Source organism: Bubalus bubalis, chromosome 5 (assembly GCF_019923935.1).
Source record: "Bubalus bubalis isolate 160015118507 breed Murrah chromosome 5, NDDB_SH_1, whole genome shotgun sequence".
Classification (NCBI taxonomy): Eukaryota; Metazoa; Chordata; class Mammalia; order Artiodactyla; family Bovidae; genus Bubalus; species Bubalus bubalis.
In genome coordinates this window covers 108068497-108079716 of record NC_059161.1, presented here as the reverse complement: position 1 = coordinate 108079716, position 11220 = coordinate 108068497, and the positions used below count along the sequence as shown (strand labels likewise).

General features: G+C 35.4%; 1 protein-coding gene across 1 annotated transcript; it reads left to right on the top strand.

Annotated features, from left to right (window-relative positions):
* Positions 1-228: 228 nt before the first annotated feature.
* Positions 229-1231, top strand: LOC102392620 (olfactory receptor 143-like). The gene has a single exon (XM_006056083.3). It carries the CDS (start codon positions 253-255, stop codon positions 1183-1185), a length of 933 nt encoding a protein of 310 aa, XP_006056145.1. The 5' UTR covers positions 229-252; the 3' UTR covers positions 1186-1231.
* The last annotated feature ends 9989 nt before the right edge of the window (positions 1232-11220 follow it).

The window sequence follows — 11220 nt, the reverse complement described above, 5'->3', positions numbered from 1 at the left end:
GAGACACTGGGAGTCTACTAGTATTTTTTAAGCACAGAGACAAGAGGAGTAAGGGCAGAAAGAAGAAAATGAGGAATCTGTGGGAATAGTCATTACAAGTCTTGTATTGTGGATGCTTTGATGAGTGTCTTTAGACAACCCTGTGGCTATAAAAAGATCCAGCTCTCACTGGGGAAGCAGGGAAAGTCCGTGAAGGTCCATTGTGAATCTGAGTTTCTACCCCTGTTCCTAGAGATCACGACTGTGTAGTAAATGAACATGGAAAATGCCTCCTCTGTGACTGAGTTTATCCTTATGGGATTGACAGAACAACCTGAACTCCAGTTACCCTTGTTTTTCCTGTTTCTGCTGAACTACCTGGTCACTGTGGTGGGCAATTTATGCTTGATGATTCTAATTTGTCTAAATTCACACCTGCACACTCCCATGTACTTTTTTCTGTTCAATCTCTCTTTTATTGATCTCTGTTACTCATCTGTCTTTACCCCCAAAATGCTAATGAACTTAATTTCCAAGAGGAATGTCATCTCCTTTACAGGATGTATATCTCAGCTATTTTTCTTCTGCCTTTTTGCCACCTCTGAGTGCTATGTGTTGACAGCCATGGCCTATGATCGCTATGTGGCCATCTGTAAGCCCTTGCTGTATACAGTGGCCATATCCCCTCAGGTGTGTTCTCTGCTGATGTCTGGTTCATATGTGATGGGGTTTGCTGGAGCCACGGTCCACACAGGGTGTATGATGAGGCTGATGTTTTGTGATTCCAACATGATCAGCCATTACATGTGTGACATTCTCCCACTCCTCCAGCTCTCCTGCAGCAGCACTTATGCCAATGAGATCGTGGTTTCTGCTGTTGTGGGGACAGTTGCCATAGTATCTAGCCTCATTATCTTAATTTCTTATGCTTTCATTCTTTTCAATATTCTTCATATACCATCATCTAAAGGTTGGTCCAAAGCCTTGAGCACCTGTGGGTCCCATATTACAACAGTTGGTCTATTCTATGCATTTGGGCTGCTCACTCATGTCAGGCCACCGTCTTCTAGTTTTGTGGAGCAGGGAAAATTTTTCTCAGTGCTTTACACTAATGTGGTACCCATGCTGAACCCTCTCATTTATAGCCTCAGGAACAAGGATGTCAAAATTGCTGTGAAGAAAACCTTGAAGAGAATCACAAAATGAATGAAACCAGTTATGCCACCTTTTCTTTATTTTTTTAATCTTTTGTTTTGCTCCACTGTATCCTCTTCCTCTTATTGTTTTGTCACGCTCTTCATTTGTCTTTCTAATGTCCTCTTGACAGGATTTCATTTCTAATGTCTGATGTCTTTTCTTCTCTTATCACTTAATGTAACCTGTGGGCCTATTTAACTGGAGAATCATCTTCAGCCTTAAGTGATCCCATAGCAGGTGCAGAGTAGGGACCAATAACCTTTCCCATCTGATGATAACACTATTATTTCCTTTGTGTCTGTTCGTCCAAGGTACGCCATAGAGTAGGATGCAGTCTGACCAATTCTCTTCTTGCTTGCTTTCATTACTTAGAGCCCTTTCCTGTATCAGTGCTGTCATTACTTACCGTTCCACTAAAACTGAGACATACCGACAAAAATGTGGACATGGTAAAGATGTAAAAATTCCCCCAATTTTTCTGGATTCTTTTAGCAATAGCTCCTGTTCTGTATCTTAAGTCCCACATAGGTAAAGAAATTGAACACTTTGTTGAACCATAGTTCTTTATTCTTGAGGGTACTTGAAAATGAATAACTAAATTATTCTGTCCACCTTTCTCAATCCACACTAATAACATATGCCTCTTTTTATTGTATTGGTCAATTGATACACTGCCATAAAATATGATTGAAATTGTTATCAATTTGCATATCAGTGGATTCTGATAGTGATTAAAAGTTAAACAGTGATATTTTTGACTATAGAATTCATTATCAAATGTAAGGTCAAGATTCATTGTCTAATTATGTAAGAGTACCTCACTTTTGCAAAGAAAGATGTGTTTCCCACTTTTCAAAACAAAGCAAAAATATTTGACAGAAACATTGTCCTGTTGATATTTATTCTTTTAGTTCATAAACTGGGCTCTTTCCCTTTATTAGAGGAAAAATTAAATCTCTAGGAAATAATATGTTCTAGAATTTTATAAATGGTCTTAAAAGATAAGTCTCCTTATCTGAATTTTTGCTAAGGAAATAGTTCTGTGACTTGCTGAGAATCAAATAGCTAAAAATGCAGAGACCAGTTTTTGAACCCACTGTTCATCTTTTGAAAACATGGAAGGAAAGAAACAACTGTGAAGAAAAAGATGGAACTTCTGGAGAATTGTTTCTGAATGAGCTTGCAAGTGGAAATTTTCCAGTGTGGAGGTATTTCAAAAAGCTAGAAACAGAAATACCATATGTCCCAGTAATTCCACACCTGGGTATATATCTGAAAAATATGAAAAGACTAATTCAAAAAGATATTTGTACCCCAATATTCAGCACAGCATTATTTACAATTGCCAAGATATGGGAGCATCCTAAATCTCCATCAACAGATGAAGGGAAAAGATGTGGTAAATAGATAAAATGGAATATTACTCATCCATCAAAAGAATGAAAACGCCCCATTTGCAGCAACATCAATGGACTTGGAAGGTGTTGTGGTAAGTGGAATAAGTCAGGCAGAAAAAGACAAATATGGTATCACTTATATGTGGAATCTGAAAACTGTAACAACTTAGTGAATAGAACAGAAGAGATAGATTCACTGATTAAGAGAACAAATTTATGGTTACCTGTGGGGAGACGGAAGTGGAGACAGGCAGTATAGGGATAGGTGATGAAGACATACAAAATATTATGTATAAACTAAGTTATAACAATAGAATGTACAACACAGGACATATAGCCAAGATTTTATAATAACTATAAGTGGAATATAACCTCTAAGAATTGTGAATCTCGTAGCTCATATAATGTATATCAAAAACACTTCAATAAAAATAGAAAAAAATGAATTCTTGATTGGTAATTGATATTTCATTACTAAAACCAGATAGAAAAAATTACATTCCACATACAAGTACACATTTCCATTAAGATTATGATGATATTTTGTATGGAAATATTATCTAATAGATAAAATCATCATAATTTTGGTTTGTTGTTGTTCAGTCACTCAGCTGTTTCTGACTCTTTGCGACCCCATTGACTGTAACACCCAGGATTTCCCTGTCCTTCACCATCTCCTGGAGCTTGCTCAAACTCATGTCCATTGAGTTGGTGATGCCATCCAACCATTGTCATCTGTCATCCCCTCTCCTCCTGCCTCCAATCTTTCCCAGCATGAGGGTCTTTTCTAATGAGTCAACTCTTTTCTAATAAGTCATCACTTTGCATCAGGTGATCAAAGTATTGTATTAAGTTCTGCTTTAAATATGAGTATTTTGAGTTTTTAGATAGTTTACATTAACATTGAAAAAACCTGTTTTTCTTATTTATTCATCAAACATAACAGCCATACTGAAAAGTTCACTGAACATTCATTTGCTGCTGCTGCTGCTAAGTCGCTTCAATCGTGCCTGACTGTGTGCAATCCTATAGACGGCATCCCACCAGGCTCCTCTGTCCCTGGGATTCTCCAGGCAAGAATACTGGAGTGGGTTGTCATTTCCTTCTCCAATGCATAAAAGTGAAAAGTGACAGTGAAGTCGCTCAGCCGTGTCTGACTTTTGGTGACCCCATGGACTGTAGCCTACCAGGCTCCTCCACCCATGGGATTTTCCAGGCAAGCCTACTGGAGTGGGTTGCCATTTCCTTCTCCAGAACATTCATTTATGTTTTGGTAAATAATGAAAACTTCAATTTAATGTCTACCAAGGTCATAAAATATTTCCACCATAGTTTAGTCAGTGCTTATAGCTTTATTTTCCCCATGTGTATTTGTCCTCTAAAATCTAGCTGAATGATATGAGATGGGTAAGTTTTAGAAGAGCTTATTTAGTCATATGAGGGTGAGTAAACTTTGTGCTGTCACTGACTTTTGCTGACTGTCTTTTTACTTGGAGAAATATTTGTGTAAATAGACATATATATATATATATAGTTGAAAACTGAGATAACATACATCATAGTTTGTGAGTTTTTGGTAGTTTTCTTAATGAAATACTTGACAGATATATTTTAGAGTCCACAGAGTCATGTACCTGTTGTACACAAAATATTTTGGAAATAAATTATTAGATAAGTTTAGACAGCTAAATAGGTCTTTCATTCTAAATTTTCTCATGCCAGATGGATTTACCTCCCTTGATTCCTGTACCGGAAATCTTATATCTGATCTTTCATAATATTGTATTAACTCTTTGTGGTTTGTCTAAGACCCTTTTCTTATCATTTTTGAACTACAAACATATTTTAATGCTGGAATTTATTTTTTAAATGCATTTTTATTGAAGTATAGCTGATTCACAATATTATTTTCAGGTATACAGCATAGTGATTCAGTGTTTTTACTGATTATACTCCATTAAGATTTATTACCAGATAATGGCTATAATTCCCTGTGCTATAAAATATCTTCTGCTGCTGCTAAATCACTTCAGTTGTGTCCGACTCTGTGTGGCCCCATAGATGGCAGCCCACCAGGCTCTCCCGTCCCTGGGATTCTCCAGGCAAGAACAATGGAGTGGGCTGCCATTTCCTTCTCCAGTGCATGAAAGTGAAATGTGAAAGTGAAGTCATTCAGTCGTGTCTGACTCTTAGCAACCCCATGAATTGCAGCCCACCAGGCTCCTCTGTCCATGGGATTTTCCAGGCAAGAGTACTGGAGTGGGGTGCCATTGCCTTCTCCAAAAATATCTTCTAGTTGTTTATTTTCTTCATACAGTCATTTGTGTTTCATAATCCTGCACCCTTTCATTCTCCTCCTCTTTTGGTTACATCTAGTTGTTTGTTTTTTTTTTTTTTCCCCTTTTCTTTGTGAATTTCTCTATGTTTTGAAGTATACATTTCTTTGTTTTATTTTTAAGATTCACATATAAGTGGTATCTTATTGTGTATTTCTATATGAGAATTATTTCACTAATCATAAAATTGTCTAGATCCATGTATGTATTTGAAAATGAAAAACTTTATTCTTTTTATGGCTGTGTAATATCCCATTGTATGTATATCCATTTGGTTGTTTATGGACACACGGGTGGCTTTCATTTCTTGGCTATTGTAAATAGTGTTGCAATGAATATTGATGTGCATGTTTCTTTTTTTGTATTAATGCTTTATTTTTCTCCACATACATACCCTGATGTGGAATTGCAGGATATGTGGTAATTCAATTTTTACTTTTTTAAAAATTAATTAATTTATTTTAGTTGGATGATAATTACTTTACAATATTGTGGTGGTTTTTGCCATACATTGACATGAATCAGCCATGGGTGTACATGTGTCCCCTGATCCTGAACCCCGCTCCACCTGCCTCCCCATACCATCCCTCTGGGTTGTCCCAGTGCACCGGCTTTGACTGCCCTGTTTTATGCATCAAATTTGGACTGGTAATCTATTTCACATATGGTAATATACATATTTCAGAGCTATTCTCTCAAATCATCCCACCCTCACCTTCTCCCACAGAGTCCAAAGTCTGGTCTTTATATCTGTGTCTATTTTGCTGTCTTATATATATGATCATCATGACCATCTTTTTAAATTCCATATATATGCGTTAGCATACTGTACTGGCATTTTTCTTTCTGACTTACCTCACTCTGGATAATAGGCTTCAGTTTCATCCACCTTCTTAGAACTGACACAAAAGCGTTCTTTTTTGTTAACGGAGTAATATTCTATTGTGTGTATGTACCACGGCTTTGTTATACAAACGTCTGCCAATGGACATCTAGGTTGCTTCCATGTCCTAGCTATTGTAAACAGTGCTGAAATGAACATTAGGGTACACGTGTCTCTTTCAATTCTGGTTTCCTCCATGTGTATGCCCAGCAGTGGGATTGCTCGGTCATATCGCAGTTTTATTTCCAGCTTTTAAAGGAATCTCCATGCAGTTCTGCATAGTGGCTGTACTAGTTTGAATTCCCATCAACAATGTAAGAAGGTTCCCTTTTCCCCATACCCTCTCCAGCAAGTATTTTTTGTATACTTTTATTATTGTTTGTAGACTTTTTTGATAGCAGCCATTCTGATGGGTGTGAGATGATACCTCATTGTGGTTTTGATTTGCATTTCTCTGATAATGAGTGATAGTGAGCATCTTTTTATGTGTTGGTTAGCCATCTGTATGTCTTCTTGGGAGAAATGTCTGTTTAGGTCTTGGGCCCATGTTTTGATTGGGTCATTTATTTTTCTGGTATTGGGTTGCATGAGCTGTTTGTATATTTTTTAGATTGTCAGTTGCTTCATTTGCTATTATTTTCTCTCATTCTGAAGGCTGTCTTTTCACCCTGCTTATAGTTTCCTTCATTTTGCAAAAGCTTTTAAGTTTAATTAGGTCCCATTTGTTTATTTTTGCTTTTATTTCCATTTCTCAGGGAAGTAGGTCATAGAGGATCTTGTTTTGATTTATGTCAGACAGTGTTCTGCCTATATTTTCCTCTAAGAGCTTTATATTTTCTGGTCTTTAATTTAAATCTATAATCTGTTTTGAGTTTATTTTTGTGTATGGTATTAGAAAGTGTTCTAGTTTCATTCTGTTACAGGTGGTTGACCAGTTTTCCCAGCACAACTTGTTAAAGAGATTGTCTTTCCTCCATTGCATATTTTTTCCTCCTTTATCAAAGATAAAGTGTCCATAGATGCATGTATTTAGCTCTGGGTTTTTGGTTTTGTTCCATGGATCTATATTTCTGTCTGTGTCAGTACCATACTGTCTTAATGACTATAGTTTTGTAGTATAGTCTAAAGTCAGGCAGGTTAATGCCTCCAGTTCCATTCTTCTTTCTCAAGCTTGATTTGGCTATTCAAGGTTTTTTGTGTTTCCATATAAATTGTGAAATTATTTGTTCTAGTTCTCTGAAAATACTGTTTGTAGCTTTATAAGGATTACATTGAATCCATAGATTTCTTGGGTAGTAAACTCATTTTCACTATATTGATTTTTCCAATCCATGAACATGGTATATTTCTCCATCTAGTTGTGTCATCTTTGCTTTCTTTCATCAGTGTTTTATAGTTTTCTGTATATAGGTCTTTTGTTTCTTTAGGTAAATTTATTCCTAAGTATTTTGTTCTTTTTGTCTCAATGGTGAATGGGATTGTTTCCTTGATTTATCTTTCTGTTTTCTCATTGTTAGTCTATCAGAATCCAAGGGATTTCTTTGTATTAATTTTACATCCTGTAACTTCACTATATTCATTGATTAGCTCCAGTAATTTTCTGGTGGTGTCTTTGGGTTTTCAATGTAGAGGATCATGTCATCTGCAAACAGTGAGAGTTTTACTTCTTCTTTTCCAATCTGGATTCCTATTATTTCTTTTTCTTCTCTGATTGCTGTGGCTAAAACGTACAAAACTATGTTGAAGAATAGTGGTGAGAGTGGACACTCTTGTCTTGTTCCTGACTTTAGTGGGAATGCTTTCAATTTTTCGCCATTGAGGATAATGTCTGCTGTGGGTTTATCTATGTGGCTTTTATTATTTTGAGATATGTTCCTTCTATGCCTGCTTTTTGGAGAGTTTTTGTCATAAATTGGTGTTGAATTTTGTCAAAGATTGTCTGTGCATCTATTGGAAGAAATGGACAAATTCTTGGAAAAGTATAATCTTTTAAAACTGAACCAAGAAATAAAAAATCTTAACATACCCATCACAAGCATGGAAATAAAAACTGTAATAAAAAATCTCCCAAAAAACAAAAGCCCAGTACCAGATGTCTTCACAGGTGAATTCTGCCAAAAATTTAGAGAATAGCTAACACCTATCCTATTCAAACTCTTCCAGAAAATTGTAGAGGAAGGTAAATTCCCAAACTCATTCTCTGAGGCCACCATCACCCTAATACCAAAACCAGACAAAGATGCCACACACACACACACACACAAACTACAGGAGGCACTGATGAACATAGATGCAAAAATCCTCAACAAAATTCTAACAAACAGAATCCAACAACATATTAAAAAGATCATACATCGTGACCAAGTGGGTTTATCCCTGGGATGCAAGGATTCTTCAGTATTTGCAAATAAATCAATGTGATACACCACATTAACAATTTTTAGTTTTTTTGAAGAACTTCTGTATTGTTTTCCATTGTGGTGAACCAATTTACATTCACACCATTATACAAGGGTTCAATTTCCCTCACATTCTTTCAAGATTTGCTATTTTTTGTTTTTTTGATGATAGACATTCTGACAGGTGTGAGGTAATATCTCATGGTTTTGATTTGCATTTCCCAGGTGATTTGCAAGGGTGAGCATCCTTTTATGCACTTGTTGGCCATCTGTATGTTTTTTTTGGAACAAATGTCTATTCAGTTCTTCCACTCATTTCTTAATTTGGTTACTTTTTTCCTTGATATTGGTTTGTATGAGCTGCATATATATTTTGAATATTAACGACTTGCTGGATATGTAATTTGCAATCATTTTCTCCTATTCATTAGACTGATTTTTTTATTCTGTTGATAATCACCTTTGCTGTGCAACAGTTTAAAGTTTAACTAGGTCACATTTATGCATTTTTCTTTTTATTTCATTTGCCTTTGGAAACACATTGAAAAAAAAATATTGCTACCATTATTTCAAGGAGTGTTCTGCCTATGTTTTCATCTAAAAGCTTCATGACCTCAGACTTTAATCTAGGTTTTCAACCTATGTTGAGGTAATTTTTCGTATGGTTTGAGGGAATGTGCTAATCTCATTGCTTTACATGAATTTCTTCAGTTTTCCAGCATCACTTCTTGAAGAGACTGTATTTTGTCCATTGCATATTTTTGACTCCTTGTCATTATTTATTTAAGCATAATTGTGTGAATTTATTACCAGGCCCTCTCTTCTGTTTTACTGATATATGTGTTTTTTTGTGTGTGCAAGTTCCACACTGTTTATATTGCTATAGCTTTGTATATAGCAATATAGTATGGTCTGAAGTCTGGGAGGGTGATACACCCAGCTGGTTCTTTTTTCTTAAGATGGCTTTCACAGTTTGAAGTCTTCTGTTGTTCCATATTAATTTTATGATGATTATTTTTAGTTCTTTAATAAATTTCATGGGTGGGAACTGCCTTAAACTTGTAGATAGTTTTTGGTAAATGGCCATTAATATTAATTCTTCTAATCCATAAATATGTGGGATATTGTTCCATTTCTTTGTATATTCTTCAGTTTTCTTCATCCATGTTTTATATTTTCAGAGTATAGTACTTTCCCCTTTTTGGTAAGTTTATCCCTGGGTAAGTTCTCCTTTGCATGTGGTTTAAATGGGATTTTTAAGTGTTATTTTTCGAATATTTCATTATTTTTTATGGAAAAGAAACAGAATTTTGCATATTAACCTTATGCTAATTAACAAATCCAAATTTCTTGCCTTCATTAATTAGTTCTGATAGCTTCTGAGCAAAGACTTTAAGGTTTTCTATAAAAGTATCAGGGCATCTGCAAACAGTGACAGTTTTCCTTCTTCTCTTGTAATGTGGATGCCTTTTTTTTTTTTTTTTTCCTGTTTCTTATATGGTTTGTATGGCTAGATCTTCCAATACTGTGTTACATAGAAATAGTGAGATTAGTCTTTTTGTCTTGTTCCTGATTTTAAAGGAAAGGTTTCCAGCTTTTCACCACTGAGTATGATGAAAGTTGTCTTACATGGCCCTTTATTATGTTAAAATATATTTCTTATTTATCCACCATCATGAGAGTTTTTACCATTATTGGATGTTGAATTTTGTGCAATGTATTTTCTGCATCCATTGAGATGGTCATATGACTTTTATCCTTCCTTTTGTTAATCTGATATATCAGTGGAAAGTTGCTCCAGTATTCTTGCTGGGACAATCCCATGGACAGAGCCTGGCTGGCTATAGTCCACAGTAACAAAGAGTCAAACATGACTGAGTGACTAATCACACACACACACACACACCGCACATTGATTTAACTGAGAATATTGAGCCAACCATGCATCCATGGAATAAATTCTACTTAATCGTAGTATATAATCTATTTCATGCATTGTTGAATTCATTTTGGTATTTCATTGAGGGCTTTTGCATTTACATTCCTCAGAGGCATTAGCCTGTAATTTTTTGAAGTGTCTTTGGTTCTGCTTTCAGCATAGTGGTGGCCTTTTAGAATAAGTCTGAGAGTTCTCCATTCTTTTCAAATTTTTGGAATAGTTTGAAAAGGCTAGGTGTTAGCTCTTCTTCATAGGTTTGGTAGAGTTTCCCCATGAAGCTGTTCAGTCCTGAACTTTTGTTTGCTGGGAGACATCTTTTATTGCAACTTTAATTTTGCTACTAGTGATCAGTCCATTCACATTGTCTGCTTCTTTTAGATTCTATCTTTCCTGGTTGAGTGTTTCTAGAAATCTGTCCATTTCTTATTGGTTGTCCATTGAGTTGGTCTGAACAGTTCATGGTATTTGCTTATAAATTGTTTGTATCTCTGTGAAGTCAGTTGTTATTTCTCTTATTTCTTTTCTTACTTTATTTATTTGCGTCCTCTTTCCTTTCTTTTTGGTAAGCATGGCTAACAGTTTATCACTTTTTATTATATTTAAAGAAAAGCTAACTCTTTTTTCCATTAACATTTCTGTTTTTTTTCTATCTATATTTTATTTATTTATTCTCTGACCTTAGCCATGGTTTGTTATTTGAGATTTGTTTTGTTTCTTGAGGAGTGCCTGTAGTACACACCACACACATCTGTATAGTTTATTGAGTAAAGAAATTAATTTTTGGTTTATAGATACTTGTCAGCAGAAATAAGACCAGGAGCTGACTGTGGCTCAGATAATTAACTCCTTATTGCCAAATTCAGACTTAAATTGAAGAAATAAGGGAAAACCAATAGACCATTCAGGTATGACCTAAATAAAATCCCATATGATTATACAGTGTAAGTGAGAAATAGATTTAAGGGACCAGATCTGATAGACAGAGTGCCTGATGAACTATGGATGGAGGTTCGTGACATTGTACAGGAGACAGGGATCAAGACCATCCCCATGGAAAAGAAATGCAAAAAAAGCAAAATGGCTGTCTGAA